Source organism: Centroberyx affinis, unplaced genomic scaffold (genome assembly GCF_046629955.1).
Source record: "Centroberyx affinis isolate AG114_WGS23_722 - 3 ecotype Tasmania unplaced genomic scaffold, CSIRO-AGI_Caff_v1 ptg002764l_1, whole genome shotgun sequence".
Taxonomy (NCBI): Eukaryota; Metazoa; Chordata; class Actinopteri; order Beryciformes; family Berycidae; genus Centroberyx; species Centroberyx affinis.
Window position 1 is genome coordinate 875,547 of NW_027280925.1, and position 23,519 is coordinate 899,065.

Here is a 23,519-nt window from a genome sequence, read left to right on the forward strand (position 1 = left end):
ATGACACATCCCACACAGCAAGTGCCAAAGAGCTCAGCTTGGGAACGGGCCCAAGGCACTGTGTTACACCTTACTAAATGCATTGTAGTGATTGAAATTTGAAAACCTAGTGCGAGACCTCTTTTTTTCTTAGCTCTGCGCCACCCTCCCCTCTTTCCGGTCTGGCTCATTCACTCACTACCACTCTCTCTATCTCCTTCTTTTTGACTCTTCAGGGTTGTAGGGCCACTCTGGGGTCACTGTCGGCTTCGAGAGCCCACTTAACAAAATGAATTAGAGACTTTATAAGAATGGGACTCTCAAAAGCACAATTATGTCCTGGAGAATGGTGCTTCAATAGTTAAAAGAAGTTGTAGTTGCGTAAGCATGTTACCAGAGAGCTATGGATATAAATATGCAGCAAATCCTTTTATGTGGTTATGAGATTGTAAAGGAAAATAAAGGTAGAGCCGGCTAGAATTATTACACATAATAATTAAAATGGACGCATTGCTTCTGCAGCACCATTTGTCAAGTGCTACTATACTGTGTTACATTATATGTAATTTCCCTATGCTGCTGCTGCTCCATCTAGTGCACTCTGCATTAATTTCCCATTCATAGCTATGTATGTGAGACTATGCTTTAAATACAATATTGGTGTGCTACAGTATCCCCATGGCACGAGTGCAGGCAGCCACTGTAAAATGTGAAGTAATCCAGTCCCACTCCTAGGCATGGGAGAATATTTAGCCCCTAAATACACGCTAGTCTGAAAGACAACAGCATAAACTGCATGGACATGATTGACTCCTGCCTAATCCAATTACATTAAGAAACCGTTGTTCATTTAAGATGTATATTAAGCTCCAATTTGAAGAATATTTTCTGATTAGCAGACAGCAGCAAAGAGACTAATTGTTGTTGTGTGTGGTGATTTGTGCTGCATAACGTGATTCATGTGCCGTCAATCAAGCTTGACTCTTGGACGAGATGAAAAGGACGCATTGTTGCCCTCCATCACTGCGACCCCAATATGTGCAAATCGCACAGAGGCACATCTTTATGTATAGAGTCGGTGTGCATATCAGTACATTGAGCTCGCTTACATTTGTTTATCCACTGTTGTATTTAACAGCCCTGACATTTACCAAAATTGATTTCCTTCACAGCCTTGCATTTGTTTGAACATACAACGGCGATGACTCTGTAATCCCATTTTAATTAGATAGATGTAGCGAGCATGCTAAGCTCACGCGCTCTATTCCCCGCAGCGATGCCACACTGGCGAGGAATCAATCACCAAGGCACCGGTTGCTAGGGCAACGGACGGGGGGCTTCTGCACTACTGTCTAAGTGGTAAATGATTGCCGGTGTAACTCATTGGCGGATGTGAGGAGTTTTTATCTCTCTCTGTCTCTCTCTCTCTTTCCTTCTCCCCCCTCCTCTCGTCGCATAGCCAGAGAGTTAATTAAAAGCAGCCAACATGAAATAAATCTAAATCTGAGAAGAAATGAAACATACAGTACAAATTGAATTCCCACGTCAAGGGGTTTGAGGTTGGGCGGTTAGGTAGGGGCAGCAGAGAGGGAATAGTAGTGAAAAATGAATATGCAGTGTGAGAGAAGTGTGAAATGGAGAAAAACACACACATGCCTGAAGAGGTTTGGCGGATGGAGGAAGGGAGGGGCATGAAGAAATGGGTAGAATCCGTTCCAGACCACAACTTTGCCCCTCATTCCCCAAACTCTTTAGCCAGGCACTGTTAAAAAAAAACACAGAGAGTACTGCCTTACCCCCGCCCACAATCTACAGTATATCCTCTCATTGCACTATCATGGCCCAAGGCTTTTGTTGCAGAGGACGCCTCCTCTGGAGCCTATGAGACCACAGTTGTGGCTGGAGAATAAACAGAGGCTAATTTGCACCAATGTTGCAAACAAATGAAATGCTGGAGTGTATTTGGTAAACTGACACTGATATGAGCTTGGCCTGAAACATTCAAAATCCCAAGTTGGGTTTAGTGTATCAACGAGAAAAAGGCACTATGATACAAATATTTGTGCATCAGTAAGTGAGTTAAAACTAAACATATCTTTCTACTTTGGTTTTGTTACAAGCCCAGAGTAGTCCAGGGGAAAAAGGGAAGCAACATATGGAAGGTTGAGTGGAAAATGATCAGTCGGAAGTTGGATTTGGCAAAAACAAGAGATTTATCACTGAATATGGGAAGCTTAACTTAACCAGACTCCGGGGTGAACCAAGGCCAAAACAACAAACAGAAATACAGTACTGCCTAAAACAGAAAAACTCTAAACTGCCCAAATCCAACTTCCGACTTTTCCCTCAACCTTCCTTATGTTGCTTCCTTTTTTCCACCAGGACTACTCTGGGGTTGTAACACTACAATCAGGGAGAGGTGGTAAAATATTCCCATTAAGACGTAAAAATGGGGACTGGAGGGATACTATGGGTCATGTGATATTTCAAAAACCACTGACTCTGTATGAATTACATGATTTGCCATTGAGATCCGGCAGTTCCAAAATGACACCTAAATAGGATCACACCATTGTATTTATTCTCTATGGAGAGCAGCAGGATGGGCGAGGAATGTATGAAGAAGAAAGCAATAATACATTACTGTGTGGCAAATGAGGATACATCAGAGCCAAACTTGAAAACTTGAAGAGCTTTAGGGTTGAAGCAAATGAGGTGATTGTACGGCTAGGATTAGACCGATTGGTTTGATGATATATCAGGCTGATCCATGCTGTGGAATCAGATGTATTCTTACGTTTTAGATCATTTTGTCCCCTATTCAACAACTAAAACTAAATTAATTCTTACCATTGACTTTTTTAAGTTGCTGCGGTGAGCATTTGCCATTTGGAGACCCTTAAAGCAGGCCTATTATTACCTGATGAAAAGCCACACTGTTTCTAGAACAAGGAAAAAAATTGCACATTTGTGAAAAAAAAAAAAAAAAAATCATTCTGTGATGTGGGTTCTTGTATTTTTAGAGAGATATCTTTGTCAAACTTTGTACAACACAAATATGATTTGATTAATTTTTTAGAAATTACTTGGAGGCAGAAATGGATATAGTTCACGCTAAAAAAGACAATCTGAGAGCAAAAGTGAGCAAAAGCCCAGTGACCCTACCGATGTCATTGTTCCACTCCCATAATAAGAAATAAGATAACAAATAAGTCCAATCCGGTTCTGTCTGATTCCACTTTCTATATTAATGCAGAGTCCGCAAATTGGTTGTGTGGACGATAATGTAAGCTTTTTTGTACCTTGTATTGCGTCTACTGGGGGCGGACGTGATCCCTAGCTTGGTCGGCCACAAACTGGTAACAAATGTTAACTGGCTACAGCAATCGTCACAACACAAGAGAGCTGGCAATCTTTATATTGGAATTCACCAGAGGTACCGAGGGTTTTGGAGAAGCATGTCTTCATTTGCATTGTGTGATGCATGATGCACGATGCAAGTTTTAGCTTCATGCAGAGAATGCATGATTGAATTTAAGGGGGACAGTTACGTTTTGGAAATTTATATTATTTTCAGGTGATACATGTACACAAAACACACTTATCTACACATGTTCACACATTCATTCAAACCTTTTCACTGACATCAATTCATTAATTCCACGACGTCTCATACATTGAGGTGATTGTCATGATTTTCCACAAAAAGTTATTTTTGTCTGTTATCAATCCCTCTAACAGAAAATGTAAGCATTGTCACCGCCTAGTCCAAAGGCGCTGCTGTATTATAATACTTGGCAGACATGGTGACTGTACGCTTCATTTTCAAAACCCTGGAGAAAAAAATGTTCAGCAAAAATTACAGCATTTTACAGCATTTGAGATATCTTAGGCCAAACAAGGACACTCTGACTGCTATTTGTAATATAGAACACGCATCACATTGGCCCCAGAGTGAAATGGTGTGCACTCCAGCAAACTCAGGTTGTCCATCTGGCAGCAGGCAGTGCCTGCCTATCCGTTGGGATCATTCCCTGCTACTCTCCTGCCTCCCACCACTGTCTCTCCAATTAAAAGTTACACATCAGTTTCAAGTCTCAGCCAGACTTCCAGATGGTTGGAATGGTAGAGCAAGCTTTTCTTCTGTTGCATTGTCAGTGGAGAAATCAGTTACCTGTGTGTCTATTTTCCAAAAGTGCTGCGCAGTTGGGTGGTTGGCGGATGCTTTGGGAATTGAGCAGAGTTCTTGTGCTTAGTAAAATCCCCAAACTCGGCTCTGTACTTTTAGACACAGCAGTCTTGAAACTAAGCAGGGAGCTGCAGATTTCAAATGTTAATACCAGGCTTCATTTTGCTCCTTGTTAGGTTAGATGATATTGTTCATTGTTCACTTTGCTCTGAAACTATGGAGAGACATTATAGGAGCTGCTGCAGTGGCTCAGGTTTTTCAGTATAGTGGAAGCATACTGTTAGTTTTGGCTTGAGTTTTCTTTAAGTTTCATCACTACTTAAATGCAATCCATCATTAAAAAAACCTGACACCTGACATAAATAATGTCGGGTGATGTGTTCTTTCCCCACTCTCTTCTTTACTGAATTAATGTCATGTTGTGCCCCACTGAACACTGAAGTGATAAGGTTATAATATGTGATGGGATGTTGGATTATTTGCCAACAGAAAATTAAGTTAACTTAACCAAGGGCTTCTATTCAATTTTGTTTCCCAAGTTATTCTAGTATGCTCAAGTTGGGATACACTTTTGGGCAGTAGCCAACTGGTTGCCTAAAATTATTCATGGTTACATCACCAGTTTTTGAAACCAAGATGATTTGTGCGTTTCAGTGGTGAAAGCGTACATCCTGCATCCCATTAAGAATCCTACTGATTTGAATTTGTATGTGTACGTTATAGTTGTATAATAAAAAGTTGACTGCTGGATATTTTTGAACAACCTTTTTCAAGACCAGTGCACCAACAACCCACAAACACTGTACTTGTGCGAGGTTCCATATTTACACTGCAAAGACAGGACCGTGAAAATGTTATGCGGGAAGTAAGCTTTCACCACTGAAACTCAAGAATCGTCTTGGTTTCAAAAACAGATATCTGGTGATGTAACCATGAATAACTTTAGGCAACCGGCTGGCTACTGCCCAACATTTTATCACAACTTGAACACACCAGAATAACTTGGGAAACAAAATTGAATAGAAGCACTTGGTCCAATTTACTTAATTTTCTGTTGGCAAATAATTAAACATCATATTATTATAAAGTTATATCCTTAGTGCTCAGTAATTCAATAAAGAAAAGAGTGGGAAACAGCACATCACTCAGCACTACTTATGTCAGGTGCTAGAATACGTTTGTAAGTACTTAGTTTAGTACATTATGTTTGTACACTTTGAAGTTACATTGTGTTGTTACGATATTGTAAGTACATCATATTAGGGAGATTTTCACCAAGTACCTACACAGTAATAATGTGTACTTACAATATGTTTTCATAGGTTAATACATAGGTTAATACAGTGGAATAAGACCATTGTAAAGTCAAGTGTTACCGCACAAACAACCTCCTGTGTGAATTCCCCCATTACAGAGGGAATTTCAAATATGAGACATCCAGTCTGTCATTCAAATCTCTTCAGAAACCCTTCAATTAAAGCTTTGTATTCTAAAGAGATACTATAGCTTTCTTTGCACCACTACTATACTGTAAAGTCACCATCAAAACTATGGAATCAAGGGGGGAAAAAACCCCAAGAGCATATCATGAAATGCTGGCTTACATTTCAAATAGTTGTGAAGATCTGAAATGAAAAAGGATTCTGAAGGTTTTAAAACCTTTAGACATCCATGCACGCCATCCTGTGATGCAAATTTATTTTCTTCTCAGCTGTGGGGCACTGACATACATGAAGCAGTCAGTAACCAAAGATCACAGGAAAGACATGTCAGCCTTTATTTTACCGTCACAGCGTCTAGCGTATGTTATCCCACATGCTTAAGTGCAGTTGACAGGTAAATCCCATGGCTGAGCATTTCTGCTGCTCTCGTGCTTCCTTGTGAAAGTCTTTCTGTGTATGGATGACCATCGCCTCTCTTGAGGCCACAAGACTGCAACTCCTGCAAAATATAGCTGCGGAGAATCCGACAGAAACAAGTGAAAACATAATCTTGGCAGAGATAGCTTCAGCATATATAAAGATGAATACATTTTCTAGGTATGGCCAGCGTCTCCCTGATGTAATATTCATAGGCAAGCCTGTAGAAAGCATCAGCTCCAAATCTACCCGCAATTAACACCGATCCAGTGTGGGAGACAACTTATGTTTCTATGTATCATTACAAGACTGGCAACTAGCTATCTCCATGATGTTCCCTATGTTTGAATGTTTCAATTTTTCAGTCGGCATGAGTTTTTGTTCCAGTAAAATCTGACAGGCAGATCTAATGAGAAACATATCTGCCAATAGCCCAGTTATTCAATGCAACGGGGGACTTTTTAACAGAATTTCATCCAACTGTTTCTTGAACTGCCTTTCAGTCAGCTGGTGCCAGGATAAATTGTAACAGAACTTGAGAGCCTTGGATGGTCAAGCTGAATATCACTGCGGTGGAGATTACATGTAAGCCAATAGATGATGCACGCACAGCTACCAGAGGATTTATCAAGCAGAGGCTTTAAATTACTCTGCTATGCTTCTAACACCTATCTTTTATAGTCAAATCTTCAAGAGCCCAGTGGGATTGAGGTCAATTAGCAATTGAATAATCACAATCTCTTGACCCTTGGAAGCATTTCACAGCCACAGATCAATACAAACAGCTACACTGGCATTCACCTAGGTCACCCTCAAGTGTGATCTATTATGATCTCTGGCAGGGAATGTGTCCATCGCCACTTCCTCGTTCAAGCTCATTACTTGCCGGAGGTGGACTGTGTGGGTGAGCCTCGAGTGTGTGGCCCTAATAAGTGCTAAAGCAGCATGGTGGGCAATGGGGGAGAATACGGGGCGATAATTGAGAGCATAATGGTCACTTTGAGCATGTACAACCTCTGTGTTAAATATAGCCGGGCACATCCACACTGACTCCATGGATAGCGACAGATCATTTACGTTTCGACAACACACGCCATGAGGGTTCATTTTGAAAGTGTAATGCCACTGAGGATCTGGGAATGGAAAATTCTTGCAGGATTAGGATCCAACACTGGATGGTTTGGATGGTATTTCCTCCTGGAATAATATGCCGTGACACTGACTGTCTAAAATCCTGTCAAAAAAATGGTTTTGACAGTTAAAAAAATAGATACATTTAATATACCTGTAATATTATTTTGAGGAAATAGAATTCCCCCTGTAAAAAATAATCACACCGATTGCATCCAAATTGGATTTTTTTTCGTGTTGAAATTTCTATTGTGTCCTGTAATTACACAACCTTCTGAGTTGTACCAAACTCTACAAAATAATTTTATGTGAATGCTTATCTTGCCTATTTTGAACAATAGAAGCCGAGAGATTTGAAATGAGAATGCCCTGGCTTACTAGGCAGGCATCAGTGTTCAGCAATAAAATGCACACACCTGCAGCGCAGATTATAATAAACTGAGGAATGCCTCAATGGAAGAGTCAGCAAACCCGAACAACCTTCTGAACACCTTCACTTCAGTGTGCCATAAGATATTTATACATCCTCATCTGGCCACACACTAAACAATAAGCCGTAATCTCGGTAATGTATGTAACGTCGGTGTGAATGAAGCTTTGTATGGACATTTATGCTCATCCAAGTTAATACATCTAAACATGTCCGAATGGCAACTGCATGCCGAGCAGACACGCTGACAGCTGGTATGAGGGAAAGCTTATGAATATCAATTGATGTTAAATGTCACATAAACCTGTAGGCGATACAAAGGGCTTGGGAACATGCCTCAATAGAATAATCAATGTAACAAGCTTATTAATATGTGACGTCTCACATACCAGGACCTCAGACCCCGCTGGAGTGAGGGAGCCATGGATGAACGGGTCATGAAGCAGAATGCAAAATGAGCGCGCGTAGGTTTGTCGCCGAGTGCGTTTACATGCACACCGGAGTAATCAGCTTAAGGCAATATTTCAATTTATATGGTCATCGTTTATAAGGTTTGAAGTAGAACACTGTTTCTCTAATAAACTGTTTATACGGATGAATTTAATAACCGGTCTACTGCTTGCCACGCCACTTCGCGATGCCGTTTGCTTTGTAAATACAACATCCGGGTTATTGCATTTGAAAAAGCAGAAAGAAATCTGACTAAGATTATGACCTCACCCTGATTAAGATAAACAGATAAAGGTGTTTAATCAGGTTAAGATCTAATTATTAGTGTGCATATAAACATACTCATTGAAAGTAAAGTATGCATTATTCTTTGCCCTTCAGTGCCATTATGCTCTCCACATGGTTTGAGGTTCAACCAAATGACAGAATATGCTTTAGAGGAAAAAATGCCAAAACAAACTAGATACAAGCACATGGTTTTACTATAGAACTTCATGAAAATTCTTCTGAGCAAAAACGAAGTGCATAACATGCATCGCAGATTAATAAATGACAGTAGGTAAGTCACTTTGGAAACCCACACAGGGATAGATTTGGAATTCAAATTACTTTTCAAGTGTCCAAACAAAGAAGTAAAAAAAAAAGAAGAATCTTCACGAAGAGAATGAGATTGCGGGGTTGCGGGGGTAAAAACACTCAACAGAAATGAATGCCTTCATCTGAGATCCAATCTGGCTGTCTTAGAAGAAAAGCGGGCAGAATAGTGCTTTCTGTGAGCATATATTTCAGCTCTGGTATACGAGACCAACACAGCTCAGCAGAAAAAGACGGCGCCGACTTCGGCTAATCATTGTTACCATATCAAATGTATTCACTCTGCAAATAATGAACAACCGCTGCTAAATTACAGATATTTACTGCGCCTGTCTCCTCGAAACACACAAAGTCTTTGTTGTGCCGGTGAGCAAGGGAGGTCAAAGCAAAGTCATTTATCTCTGTTGAGTTGGAAATTAACTTCTGCCTCCAAGCAATTCGACCTAGTAAGAACCCTGCTATGCCGCTGACCTCTCAGGCAAGATGTGTGTGGCAAAAAATAGCATGGTGGAGGGTGTGTGACCCCAGCAGATTAGCATTGCATTGTTGATATGACACACATTCACCGGAAAAATGAGCAATTTTCCCAGTCATTTAAGTTGGAGTATGAGAACGCGGACATTGGAGATGAACTTGAGTGATTCACGGGACAATCGGGTGCAAATGTTGCATACACAGCCTCCCTCTAGAGGCAAATACATATGTGGCGATGATGATGCCCCTTTGTTACAATAAGGACTGCGGTCTGGGTCCAATCCAGCATGGACAATTGCAGCGTTTGCTAGAATCTGAAAATAATACAGAAAGAATTATGTTTTCTATGGTCAATTAAGTCCTTGTCATAATAAATGTGATACCTTTTACACAGAAGAGGCTGAACTCAGAGTAGAGAGGTTAAAAGTGATGCTCACAACATGTAGGAGTATGTCTGTCGATGCGGAGCAAACATGGAGACTGATGAGCTCCCACTTAGCAAAACCAGTCAAAACAAGAACTGGTACATCAGAGGATTATCTGCTAGATTTTCACTGAACGCAGACATAACAACAACAAAGGTGTTTCGAGCTGCTCATCAGGTCTGTTTGCAATCAGGTGTGTTTACATCTACTCAGTACAAGTTAAGGGGGTGTTAAATAGTGTAAATGATTAGGATAGATCTTAATGAGCATACCTTGGGGTATGATCTGATAATAATGGTGTGGAAACAGACTACGGTATCTAAGCTCTAGTCCATTACACTCTATATGTGCAAGTCTTGCTACACAGATTTACATAAATACATAGACTTTTGAGTATGCGTGTCTATTTTTTAATATATTCATGTATATTAATTCATAACCATGCAACTGTACTGTGTGAGGCTAAGGGTCTAAAATGCTTTCCCCAAAAAGTGAAAATCTCCACAGTGCTTGCATCATCATTGCATTTACTTCCCACAGCCATTTGCTATTTACAATAAAAGAACTAAAAATAGATCTCCAAGAATCTATTTATACATCACCTAACAAGATACTTTACAAGAGCAAAGTGCTGCGTCTGAAGACGAAGAAATATCTTAGGGAAGGCTAGAAAGCAATTCTCCGCCACTATATTTTTGTACTCTCTGTAAAAATAAATAAATAAATAAAAGCAAGGGGGTGTATGTGGGTAAGTTGGCTAATGAGCATTACACATACTTGCATGAGATCAAATCCCTGCTCATGCAATGCTCTCATAACTCAAAAATGTATAAAAAATACTTGGAGGGACTGCCCATTCTCCGTTTTGCAAATAAGCCGGCAGAGTGCTGTAAATAACTATTCAGGAAAGAAATGATGCATTCTGCTCATCATAGGTGAGAGCTACAGGTAAACTAGACAGCACAGGTTCTCCACTGGGTGAAGGGTAAATATGCAAGACAATACTTGGCATTCACATGCACTGGCTGCCATTAAAATAACATCCTACTGACCTTAACAACATGTCACGATTGAATAAATTAATATTTGTCAGGTGCCATGTAATGCTAATGCTGACCTTTTGATATGACCTCTCAAGTGTTACCATACCTCTCCTTATAATTCTGCAAACTTAACTTACACATTCATGGAAGTGGTAACTCATCCATGACAATGTCATCATGATAAAAACAAAATATGCACCTAAAGAAGCCGATGAGGTCTAACATAGTAAGAACCGGGAGCAATACCTTGCATACTGTATCATGTGTACAGCAATATGTTTATAGGAAAGACAGAGGTTGTGTGTTTACTGTAAACTGTTTTTTTTGTCTGCTGCATGTTTAGCTTCGCTCTTTAATAAGCAACAAAGTTTTGGCCAATAATTCCTGAACCAAAAGGTCTGGAATCATTTCCCCCCCCTCAGATTCCTTGGCTCAAGCCGAATCCATTGCACATACAGATTAATTTCCTCAATCATTTTTCTGCCAACATTTTTCAGGCCAACCTTGCAATAGCGAAAAAAAAAAATTTATTCTCCTGAAAAGTTGTCTTAATCTCCATAAAATTTATATTTCAACTGCCTACACCATCTAATTTTGATACTGGTAACCTTTTGGGCTTGACCGGGAAGATGCATAAACAATGCTTAATGCTACTTAATGTTTGCAAGGGGCCCCACAATGTGTCAGACCACATTTGGTCATGCTGAATAATACCACCATCAGGACAAATTGCCAATTTTTGAAATGGCAATATGTCAGGCAACATTTCCCCTGCAGTTGCAGGACTGTCACCAAGATGCTCTATCTTTGAGATGTAGAACATTTCCAAAATGATGGATCAAGGTTATATTGTCACTGTCAAATCATTTGCCCCATAGGCTCGGACCACATTAATGGCGGCTTGCGGCTAAATGTATTCATTGTTATTTTGAAATCAAAAAGTTGCATATTTTAGCTTGAAGTCTTTAACATAGACCTAACCCAGTTGTGGTTGCCTTCCTCTGCTCATATAGTATTTCCCCCTCATCCACACACCAGCCTGGAAGCCTGGAAGGATCAATTTTCTGAGCTGTGCACTCTTTTGTGTGGCCTTAGAGATTCTGGTGGAGGAGATAATTGTTGTTTTCCATGGACTCGCGGTAGCTGTAGGGACTCACCTGAAAAAGTACACGCAATGCTGTGCTGAGAAAACAATACAACAGCGCTAATTGGGCTCTCAGCAGGGAGTCAGGAAATGGCTGCAACTCATACCTGTTTCAAGAACCCAGAGAAGATAAAGAGCAGAAATTGAATGTGACACGCCAGACTGTGCAACTCTTAGCTACCAATGAGGAAAGCAGTTCTACAAATAGAACACATTTGGATTCATCTGCTTCTCATCTCAGCTTCAAGTCTGTACAAATGACATTCAACATTGGATGGATGTATAATGATAAGAGCTAAACTGCATAATGTGCATTTGCACTTGGTACATTACATTATTTATACTGTGAATAATTGCCTTTGTGATTGTCCATTGGAAACCTTAACCACACGTTCTATTTTGTTATGTAGAAAATTTGAGATCTCTGAGATCTCCTGTCCTGTCAGAGAAAATCTGCACTTAGACAAACTATGTAGTTCAGATGTTAATGCTAATCTGCAAGCACTGAAAACGGCTTGACACTTCATAATTCATATATGTCACTAAAACAATCATTATATTTCCCTACAACCTCTGATAACACACGAAAAACTCTACTACCCAACAACAGCTTGGGTTTTACTCTCACCTTCCAGTGCACACCGTGGGAAATATCCACAAACTCAGGGAACTGTGCCTTCACCTTACTGCTTTACAAAACAATGTCAAGAAAGTTAATCCCTTTAAACAGCGAAAATTAAATAGATTACATAAATATTCTGGAGTAGTAGGTGGAGGTGAGGATAAGTGAGAACATGCGGATGCAAATGTCGGTGGGGCGTGGCTACAGCAAAAGCAAACGTGCTAATTAAGTAAGGAGGTAGCTAGCTGCGGGGTGGCTAATTGGCGAGCAGCAAATCTCCCATTCCTGACATGAGGCTAGCCATTGAACAAGTCACCGACATGGAGGGAAGAGAAGAAAAACAAGGGGGGGAAAAGGGAGTTAAAGAAGAGAAGCCGACTTTGGATGCTTCAGCGTTTATGCAGCGTTCAGTAGTTTATGCAGTATGGGAGACACAATGTAATGTATTGCTTGTGAAGATGTTCCTTTGGACCATGTGTAGGTTCCTTCAATGGTAGAATACACAATAGAATAAACTCCCACACTCTGCCGTTCCTTCAATGGTAAAACAGTGAGGGTGCTATAGAAGCGCTCACCATGACACCTTACAGAAGTCCGCTAAAGCTTTTGCCGCAACCTTGGAAATATATTATGTTATTGATTACAAACATTAATAGTATGGTATTCATCCCAGTGATCCATACATTTTGTGTAAGCAAGGACATGCACATACAGATGAACTGCGCACAACCCATGCTCTTTATGTCATCAGTGCAGCCTCTCCAGAATAAATACGTTTTTTGCAGCTGTGAAACAACCAAGAAATTGTCCTACACCCTTCATTTCCCACATCTAAAGAAAAACCAGTGAAATTAGTTGCTGGTGGCTGCCTTTGTGCATGTATGTGAATGTGTTTGGTTGGGATTGTGTTCCTCTCTCTGTGTCTCTCTCTTTCACACTCTGAATCAGCAGGTCCCTTCGGTAAACAAGGCAGAGTGATTGTTGGATTTGCATATTCCCGAATAAATTATATTGCATTTCTGCGATAAGCAGTGCACTGATGCTGGTAGTTTCCCCCCCCCTCCTCTTTTTTGCCTCCTCTTTTCTTTCCACACCATTCACGCATGCTGCCGCGCATTAACCCTGATCATGAGGGACCACGGCAAGTGAGAAAGCGCTGCTCAAAATTCATGTTTTCAGTGGTAGAAAACCGCGCCATTGGCCCCTGGTGGGGCCCAGGCTGCCGACTGCGTGGATGGTTAATTCAGGCCTGATAATGATGCATGCTCATGTCCGCCACCAAGGACAAGGATGGCAGCCGCGCTCAACAGTGGGGGTGGGGGGGGTGGGCGGGGAAGCAGGAAGAGGAGGGAGAGGTATAGTTAGAGGAGGAAGAGGAGGGGGACAAAGGAAAAGGGTAGCTAGAAAGCTAGGGAGGAGAGGAGGTGGAGATAGAAGCTAGAGAGAGAATCTGATGGTTAGAGAGAGGAGAGGAGAGGAGAGGAAACAAGGAGGAGAGAAGAGGAGAGGAGAGGAGAGGAGAGGAGAGAGGAGAGGAGAGGAGAGGAGAGACATGCCATGAGCCCTCCACAGTTGAGTAGCTAGTCTATGAGGGGAGTCAAAAGAAGTGTGATCCACTGGATGAGGTTATTTTGTGTGCGTGTGTGTGTGTGCGTACGGACACGTGCACACATGCCTACCACTGTGTCTAATGGGGTTGGGGGGTGTGGCTCTTAATATGAACATTCCAGATTCATCTACATACTGTACCCCCTTTTTAATTACAAGCCTGGCATGCTAAATAAGCGACCAGGAGAAAAAAATTCTTCCATTAGAGCCGCATGTAGGCCTGAGCCTTTTCCCCCATCAGTTCAGCTGAGGAGTGCTTTTTTCCCTCTCCCCTTATTCCCCTTACTTCCTTAGGAGAATTGGGCTGGTGGTATTTTGGCTGTGAAAAGGAAACCGGCGGACGGCAGGGGCATGAATATTCCAAATGACTAATGTTGCACATGCTTATTTTTGACATATCTGGCTTCCGCAGGGAAATAAAACACTTCTAATGCAGGGGGACCATCTGTTATCTGTTGCTGGTGTTTCAGAGCAGGCGGGCTTGGTGTGCACACACTCGCTCGCACACACACAGAAATACACACAGTCAGGCATACTCAGATACACACACACAGACAAACACACACAGATAGACACATACTCACACAGCGGGAGGGATGCATAGACAGGGAGACACATGCACACACACATGTACAAACAGCAGAATCCGCCGGGAGCATGCACAACAGACAGGCTCTAAACTCCTATACAAATTGGACACTCCTTTTTAATTCAGTGTGTTTGTCAGATGTGCTGTAAATCCAGGCTGTAGGGTGACAGGGAATATACACATTTTTATGCTGGCCATAAATACCTGGGCCTGGCTCCTCGCAGCAGCTGGAGCAGGGAGAATATGCTGGTGGTGTGAGGGGGGAATAAACTAGCCAGATCACCTTGAAAACAAAACACGACACAGGCAGGAAGACAGCCTTCAGCCACATATCTAGAGGAAGTGTATCCTCGCTTAAATTTAGTTTGGAGTTATGGCCAAGGGAGGAGGTGCAGGAGGCGCGGTAAACAAAGCTCTCTTGCATGGATGGTCCGTTTGTTATTGTTGTTTTCGGCCAAAGAAAAGCTTCTTGGTATGCCATGAAACTTCTATTAAACCCTTTGGTAAAAGCACCACAGGCTATCAAGAATAAGTAACTTTGCAGTAGAATTTCATTTCACCTCATTTGCCAGTGCAAATCAATAGTACTTTGGCACAGATTATGTTTTATAAAGATGCCAGTATAAACCAAATCTCCCAAAGTTAAACTATAATGATCAATGCATCACTTTATAGCTCTGTGCTTCTGATATATTTCCCAATGCTAGTTAATGGACAAAGCTAGAAACTAATACATAAAAATACATATATACATAACTATTAACAGAGATAATTTACTCAAATATAGCCATGTTATCTGATGGAACTGGAAAGAAAACACATGGCAAATGTACTTTCCAAGAGTCAGGTGCATGAGTGGTATTCATTATTTATTATAAGTTGTTTGTTCAATAATCATTCTTGCGAAAGTAATAGTTATAGTATGTAAGTAGTAATAATATAGTAATAGTAATATAGTAATAGTTCCATTGAACAAAAAAAGTGATACTGATGACAACAGTGATGACAATGACAACAGTGTCGATACAGTTTAGTACTGACTCTACAGCATAACCAGTAACACAGTAAAAATGAGAACTAAGGCTTGAAGAAAAGGCCAAGACTATCATACACCATATGCTTCCAAGGCTTTTCTTCCCACTCCCACAAGGTTGATGCATTGCAAAGCATAAGATCTAACCCAGAAAGAGGAAAAGACTGTCCAGAAGAGCAAAAGAGCCTTTGATTCTGGACATCAACCTGCATCAAAGCCAAAAGAGACCTGGGAGCCTCAAAACCTTTAGTGCATTGCCTTTGACCATTTCTAGTTGTAACCACATGTTGGATTGTACCATACAATACAAGGTTTCGATTGACCAAAGTCAACAACCCCTTTGGACACATTTGATTAAAAACAAGTTGTGTGCTACCTCTGCAGGTATCAAGCTCAATACAAACTTGCTCAACTCTTGCAGTTTCTCTCGCGAGAAGAGAGTAGAGGCTAATAGTACATTCAAGACAACTGGGAACTGGGAAACTTCCCTGTTGGAGTTTCCTACTTCTTACCTCAGAGCGTTCAAGTGTTTGAGGTGGGAACAATGTTAGTATTATATTGGTGGGAACCTGAGCTCAGAGAAGAGTCCCAAGATTCTGAATTACATGTTGGATGGCAATTCAAATGGATTTTTTTGTTGTTGTCTCATTTCTTGATTATCAGTCGAATGAACAACTTTATAAACACGTAAATTACAATGTATAGTTTTTTTTAGACCAGCCATCCATCTTTGGAGAAGGTAAAAGGTCTGTTTTCCTACTTTTGAGAGGAGCTGCTACATGATCCCCTTCCAGCAATTGAGCTAAGCTAACCGTTCCCATAACTTCAAACTGCATGCAGAGACATAAAAAAGGCATCCGCACATTTAACTCACTCTGGGTAAATAGGAAAAACAGCTAAATTCCACCAAAACCAAACCATCCCTCTAATTTGTCTAATTTGGCAAATACAAACATATCTCATAACATGTATTCCTACCTTACCAGACCTGTTTGCCTTTCAGACCAGTTGATAAGAAAACCTCCTGCTGGACAACACTATAGCTAGCACCAAGTAAAAATGATGCATCTCACAACATACAGTCTTTAAGACAAGTTACTCACAGTGTACACCAACACACGTTTTTCGTCCCCAAATACGTTACTAAAAGTTAAGCGAGATGACTCTGTAGGTAGCAGCCCAGCAAACAAATGGCATTATGCTTGTCTCCTAGACAGGTTACTCAACGCAGCTGTCACCAAGCATACATGTTCAAACTAGTGTTTTGGTATATAAAGTGCATGTGGTATTGATATAATGCATTTACTTAACTTACCAAGTCAACGCCAAAGATTTGCAATTATACAAAGACTGTGAATTTCGTTCAAAGCCATGTGTTAGCTAAAGATAAGATAAGGTGCGCTCATCTTTGTGTGTTTCGAGGGAGAAAGTCACCCATGTCACCACCATGACACCATATGTGCACACACAGACATACATAACCCCACAAGATTAGTCAACAACCTTGATCTGACGGCTATATGGTAAGCATGATGGGAGGGAGGAACAGAGAGGGGTTTTGGGGGGTTCACAGGAGCAGTGGGGGTAGAGAGGAGGGTAGTAAGGTTTAATAACTTACCCATCTCAGCTGCCTTGATGTTAGGGTCTTCATCCACGAGACTGTCTGCCACACCATGTGTGCCTTTGATCTACGAGCACATAATGGAAGGAGAGAGGGAGAGAAAACAAGGTCAAAGATCCACACACTTAAAAGACCTTGGGTATCTCCTACATTAATGTATAAAGCAGCCTAACATGTGTGTGTGTGTGTGTGTGTGGCAAAGAGACAGAGGGGGGAGAAATGATTTTAAAAGATCACTGCAGCTCCACACAGTCCATGACTCTTATATGCGCCTCCCAGCAGACACTGAAGACACTGTGCACTTTATGTTGCAACATACAAGGTTCCTTCAGTGCTCTAGGAGCGTCTCAGGAGCCCTTGAAAGGCAGTCTAATGATGAAAGACGACATGCCTGGATGCTAGTGTACTGTTTTAGGTCACTGGGGAAAAACAGGCAGAGCCAATACAATTTTAAGTCATGTTTTTTAGATGGCGTTCAGTTAGCAAGGTCTGTCAAATCAAATTCTGGACACTCCCACCTTGTGGGGACTTTCGGCGAGGGATAATCACTCACACTCTGTCTAGATCACTCCTAGAGTAAATACCGCTGATTCGTATGCTGTTGCAGTAAAATATTGATATACAGAATATCAAAATATTGACATTTCTCTCTGGTTGGAAATCTACCTGAGGTAAGGAAAGTGTTTCTCCCTGTGATCAAACGTGTGTTATTACAGCTGTGCTATATTCTGTTGTTGATGCTTGTGGGCATTCCCTGTTAAAAAAAAAAAAAAAAGAAAGAATCCTTGAACAATGTCTAGCATGATAACAACAACCCACAGTAAAAACACGGTGCAAAGCATCAATTCTTTCTGGAGTGTTCGTGATGCGGAAGAGGACTAAATATGACATGATTTCCACATACGGGACAGTGGAAATATGGGTCTTGTTTGATGACTTGGCGCATGGTGCATACTGTCATTTTCCCTCCACTGGGAACCAGACTGTAATCTCAACTGTGCGAGTGAGAGGCGTTGCCAAATGGAAAGTGACTCACCACCTCTGAGGAGAACAAAAACCTGCTTAAGATCATTCTGACGTTGCATAAAGTATTTGTGGTTCAGAATATTCTGACAGATTGAAATGAGAAAAAGGAGTTGTGAAATTGCCATGCGAAAGACCCATAAGAAAACGTGTCACAGAGTATTGCGTTACACTGTTTGACAACTGTTTTAAAGTAACAATCTACAGATTCACAAATGTTATTCCTAGGCTTTTTGTCAGTTCAGGCTAGAGTTTTTTTTTTTGAAGATGAACTCTATCCCAAAACTGGAAACCATGGATGTTTTTTCTTTTTTGTAATATCCAGGCTGCAGTGATTCATTAGGCCTTATAAGCAAAGAAGTGGGATAGCAGCTCGTCCTCTGATCAAGATCTATACTACAATGTCTTAAGGCCATTGATACTTCACACACAAACAGACGTAATAGAGTGCGTGTGGCCAAAATAACATAATTTCAGCCAATGCAACTGGGCACATTGGCCTCATTTGGGGGTCAGGGACAAGGTTTTTTCCAACCCAGACGGCGCCGCAATTACATATACGCCCCTGTCAAGATTTCAGACAGTCATCAGAAAGGATGAACCAGGTGTAATATATTAGGTTAGTTCATTCTGTGGAAAACTTGCTACACTAACTCAAATTTAAAATGATGCTGATGAATTACAAATAAACAGAAACTATTGAATAACAGGGCTTTGTGAATAAATTTACCTTTACATTTACTTATGTGCACTTGCTTATGCACATAATACTTACACATACTTAACTTGATACTGTTTAACTTTAACTGCTGACATCTAATCCTGTTTAACATGTATGTCCAGAAATTACCCAGAATACATGACCCACCTAAATAGCTGAATAGTATGCATATTTGATTCTTATTCAACTTTTGATATAAAATACCCATTCCATTAGTTTGGTTTAATACTGGTTTTGGTGTGGTATAAAAACAGGATATTACCGTATAACCCCGGAGGCTCCGCTGACTGAACTACCCTCATGACAACAGTCAACACTCGCATATAGCCACAGTATCCTCAACAAGATAAGTCTCTCGCGCGTGTTGTCACACTCCGAGGGGCACAATAACGGAGGCATCACTCCAAGCTCAGTCCTCTCGGTCTACCTACCTTTTCATTCCCACATCATTCTCCAGTACTTGTATGTGTCTGAGAGAGAGACACCGACACAGTAAAGCCTTCAAGCAGCCAGTAGATACACGGCTCCCTGAAATCAGCCTGCACGGGAAAAAACAGAGGCATGCTCTAGAAAACTGTCTCCCTTTGAAGAGTCTTTATTCTCCGTTTCCCGGCTGCCAGAGATGTGTTTTACGGCTTAGACATACAGTGGGTGCACCGCGGGTATTTGTCCACCGAGAGACAGGCCCAGCAAATGAAAAGAGGAGCACACATACCCAGGAAGCGCTTAATTAATTGACAAGCAGATATTTCCGAGTTTATAATCATCAAACAGACTTCATTTTGTTCCCCCACCACCATCCTCGCCAACCCATCTTCCCAGGCGACTTACTTAAGAGACTTATCTTATAAATACAGCCCTAATCAAAATAAATGGCTAAAAGCTCTCAGGGAGTTGAAGGCTATACACATTTACATCAGAGGAACTGATGCAATTTAAATAGCCGCCTGTGCACCAACTTAAGGTCCAAATCGACAGAGAATCCTAACTTATGTAACACTTTCATACACTCATAGAGGTTTTTTGTTGTTCGGTTTGGCAGACCTATATTCTCGACAGCCAACTAGGAGAGACACGGCCTCCTTCTGTGTGTGTGTTATATTGAATTCCCTCAGCAGTATGTTCGCTTGGTGAGTGTTTGTGTGTTATTTTACTGCGTACTTTTGTAAATATTTAATGTGTCACGTGCTTTGTGTCTGTTTGAATGTGGTATATATGTGCACTCTCTGCATATGTGTACATCTGTGTGTGGCACTGTCTGCATATGCATATATCTGAATGGTATTTCTAGATACTGCTCCACTTCATGCTCTGCTGTGGCTAGCTGTTTTCCAGTGGAAGAGGCCAGTGAGTTCAACAGCCAGCGGCCCGCCGGCGTCTTGTAGCAGGTCAGTGATGTTGGTCTAAGGTGAAAGGTTGTGATGGATCTGTCACTGCCACGCAGCCTTTGCCAATGTAAGAGATTGCACAGAACGGGAAGCCACAAATCCCACTGGACATGACAGAAGTCACGACGCGGCTCTCTGTTTGAAGATCCTCCCTACCTCAACAAGACTCGAAGTGCGTGCCCCCTGAACACGGTTGCCAGAACGGTACAAAACAGTACCAAGACTTGAGAACTTGATTGGTAAAATAACAATGTGGTAATAATAAGAAGTGCTTTGTCTGACTAATATGAATAATTAGAAAATGTGCTCAGTAGAGCACAGACCTCCGCCATGTCTGACAACCACCTTTTGGTGATATGCCACGCCCACCACCACACCCCCTTTTGGCCAATCGGCATGAAAAGTTAATCAGTTCTTCCTAGGCGTATAACCAACCTTCATACCAAGTTTTATGCAAATCCGTGGCCAACTTTTTGAGATATTCTGAAAGCTGAGTAGTACCAACAACTGATTTAAAAACTGTACAGCAGCTTTTTTAACTATGTCAGGTATTACATGCAGTATTTTCGTGACAATGCCCAGTCTTGTATCCCTTTTGCTACCCAGACGGAGAATGTCAACAAACTCTTGTACAGTGTAAGTTTTCCATGCAGCACTGGCCGCCCCACTTAAGTTGTGCCACGTCTGAGGAGCTGCTGCTGGCAGCAGTAAAGAGTGGATCAAGGCAGCGTGGAGCGTGTGTGTGTGGGCCGTTGCGCGTGTGTCTGTGTGTGTGTGTGTGTGTGTGTGTGTGGGTGGGTAGAGGGTGGGGGGAGTCTGCGAGACAGTGTGTGCGCTCTGTGAGAGGTAAAATAATGACAGGCGAGAGCGGATGGCTGGTGACGCGGTGACGAGGGAAGCGCCACAGATCTTGGGCCTCAGGCTGGGCAGCTGTGAGAAACTTCTTCTCTCTCTTATCCCAAACCACCCCCACACCCCCCACCCTCCCACTCCTCTTCCCCCTCTGCGGCGCTGTTCAAACAGAGGACAAAGTCGCCCTGAGTGGTTTTCCTTTTCCGATCCCATACATGGCTGCTGGCACTTTCTTCTTCTGTCTCTCCAGCTCACAGCGAGAAGAGTGACGGAGTGAGTCAGGGCGGTTTTTAACGAGTGAATCTTTTGATTAATTTTAATGGCACTTTCTAAAAAAAAAAAACATCTTCTCGCACAGGGGGAGGCTTTTCGTATCTACAAATACAAGTTGTCATGTTTTACTTTCAAACATGAGTTGAATGAGATTGTGTTTGATATTGAAGAAGACTTAAGTGGTGACTGCAGTTGCACATTTTGCACCTTTACTGTATGAGTCATGTTTGCTGGAAGGAAAACATGCGAGGACTATAAATGGTATCGATGTAGTGGAAAAGGCTACCTGTGATAAATGTGGCAGTTTTCATGGACATATGGCAGGTTTTTATGTAACTCTTAATTTGATAGTTTTTCATGGTAATGTAGAACACACACACACATACACATACACACTTATATATATAAAAGCAGCATGTTTTATATATCGTTGGTACCCTCTGCTGCATGCTGGGAAACCAGCTCAGGCAAGACTGAGAGCCAATAAAAGTACTTTAATCTAGGCGAATCACTATGTTTATGTGTTTGTATGTGTGTGTGTGTGTATTGGAGGGTTATCAATGAAGAGGAAAATGACAGCTTGTGTGTCTCCATCACACTTTCAGGTCATGCCAGTTGGCTTCCCCAACGTGTGACAGCGGTGAGGTCCAGACAGAGCAGGAACAAGAAAGTAAAAGAGCAGAAAGGGAAAACATGGCAGCCGAGGACTGCCACTTCCACATCAAACGCGTGTTGTCACAACAGAGCAACAGAGCCGCCCCTGCCACTGTGACACCATTCAGCTGCTCCTCACACCGAGCGAGGCGAGGCAAGGCAGAAACGTAATGTAAGTCAAGCAAGCATACTGTTTATGAAATAAGAGAGCGGGAGCGAAGGAGAGAGAGGAGGAGTCAGCACCAGCAAATCGCCAGTCAGCGTACGGCGGCATCGTCAAATCTTCGAAAGAAACCACGGCGAGGCGGAATTTTCCCATCGCTCCATGAAATTGAATGTTGGGAAAGGAAATGAAGTGTGCCTTCCAATAACAGCAAAGGCAATCACTGAAGCTTGCACTTGAGGAATATGATATTGAGAGGTTGGGCTCTGCTGTGTTGTGTTAAAAGACACAACAGATGTGTGAAGATAGTGGTATTATTTTATTGTTTATACGGCACATTTTCCATAATGTGAAGCTGAGCGAAGAGAAAAGTAAGGTCAGGATAAGAGGCAGAGGGAGATGGAATCATTCACTAACAGTGGGAACATTGAAAAGCTTTAAATAGAATGATTTTGAAAGTGCCTTCCCTTAACCATGAGGAAGGAAAAAAGCTTCTGAATGAGCCCTTTGCATAGAGAACATTTTCCTTTTCATAATGTACCAATTCACTCATAAACTGTGAATCTCAAAGTGGCCAAAAGTATCAAAGTTACATTTCTGTATGTTCTCAAACCAAGTAATCATATCACAGAGTGCTGTACATTTTGCAATCTGGACAAAAGCGGATTTCTAATCATATGTTGACATTCAAACCAACTGCATCATAGACGGATAGGCAGCAGTTGTCTAGTCATACTCGAACTCAAAAAGCTGGCTAAATGATCAGCAGCCAGACTCTAAGTTGAAAGAACTGTTCTCTGTGACAGAAGGAAAGAGGGAGGAAAAAAGGGTAGGAGTGTCAGGAGGACAGACCAAAAAGAAAGGCTGTCTCCTAGCGGACGCTAGCGTATCGGCCTGTCAGTCGTCATCGCGTGCCACTCTCCCTGCTCGGCGGAGTGAAACTGAGGCAATGTACCCCATGAAATATTCACCAAAGTTGTCTTTGCTTAAAAAGAAGAAGCAGGGGAGGGGGGCAAAAAAAAACCTGGGCCGCGATAGATGGAGAAACCCCCAAATGCTCTTGATGTCAGGTTTGCTTAGGCTTCTTTACAAGAGGGGCGACGGGGGGAGCAGCAGGGGGTCCATTAAATGTTCACACAAATGCACCCCTTACAGCATGTCAGTCTGCACGGCACACGTCCCCCATCCCCCAAAATAATTCTAGCGCTGCCGTACTCTCTCTCTCCAAAATATCCAAAATATCCTTTTGCTAGT

General features: G+C 41.8%; 1 protein-coding gene across 2 annotated transcripts in view; it reads right to left on the reverse strand.

The window, feature by feature from the left end:
- LOC139657854 (glucosidase 2 subunit beta-like) overlaps window positions 1-23,519 on the reverse strand; it is a 123,249-nt gene that overhangs the window by 58,530 nt on the left and 41,200 nt on the right. For both annotated transcript variants that reach the window (XM_071535802.1, XM_071535801.1), the window contains one exon: window positions 17,189-17,258. In XM_071535802.1, the coding sequence (XP_071391903.1) occupies window positions 17,189-17,258 (70 nt within the window). The remainder of the gene's footprint in view (window positions 1-17,188; window positions 17,259-23,519) is intronic.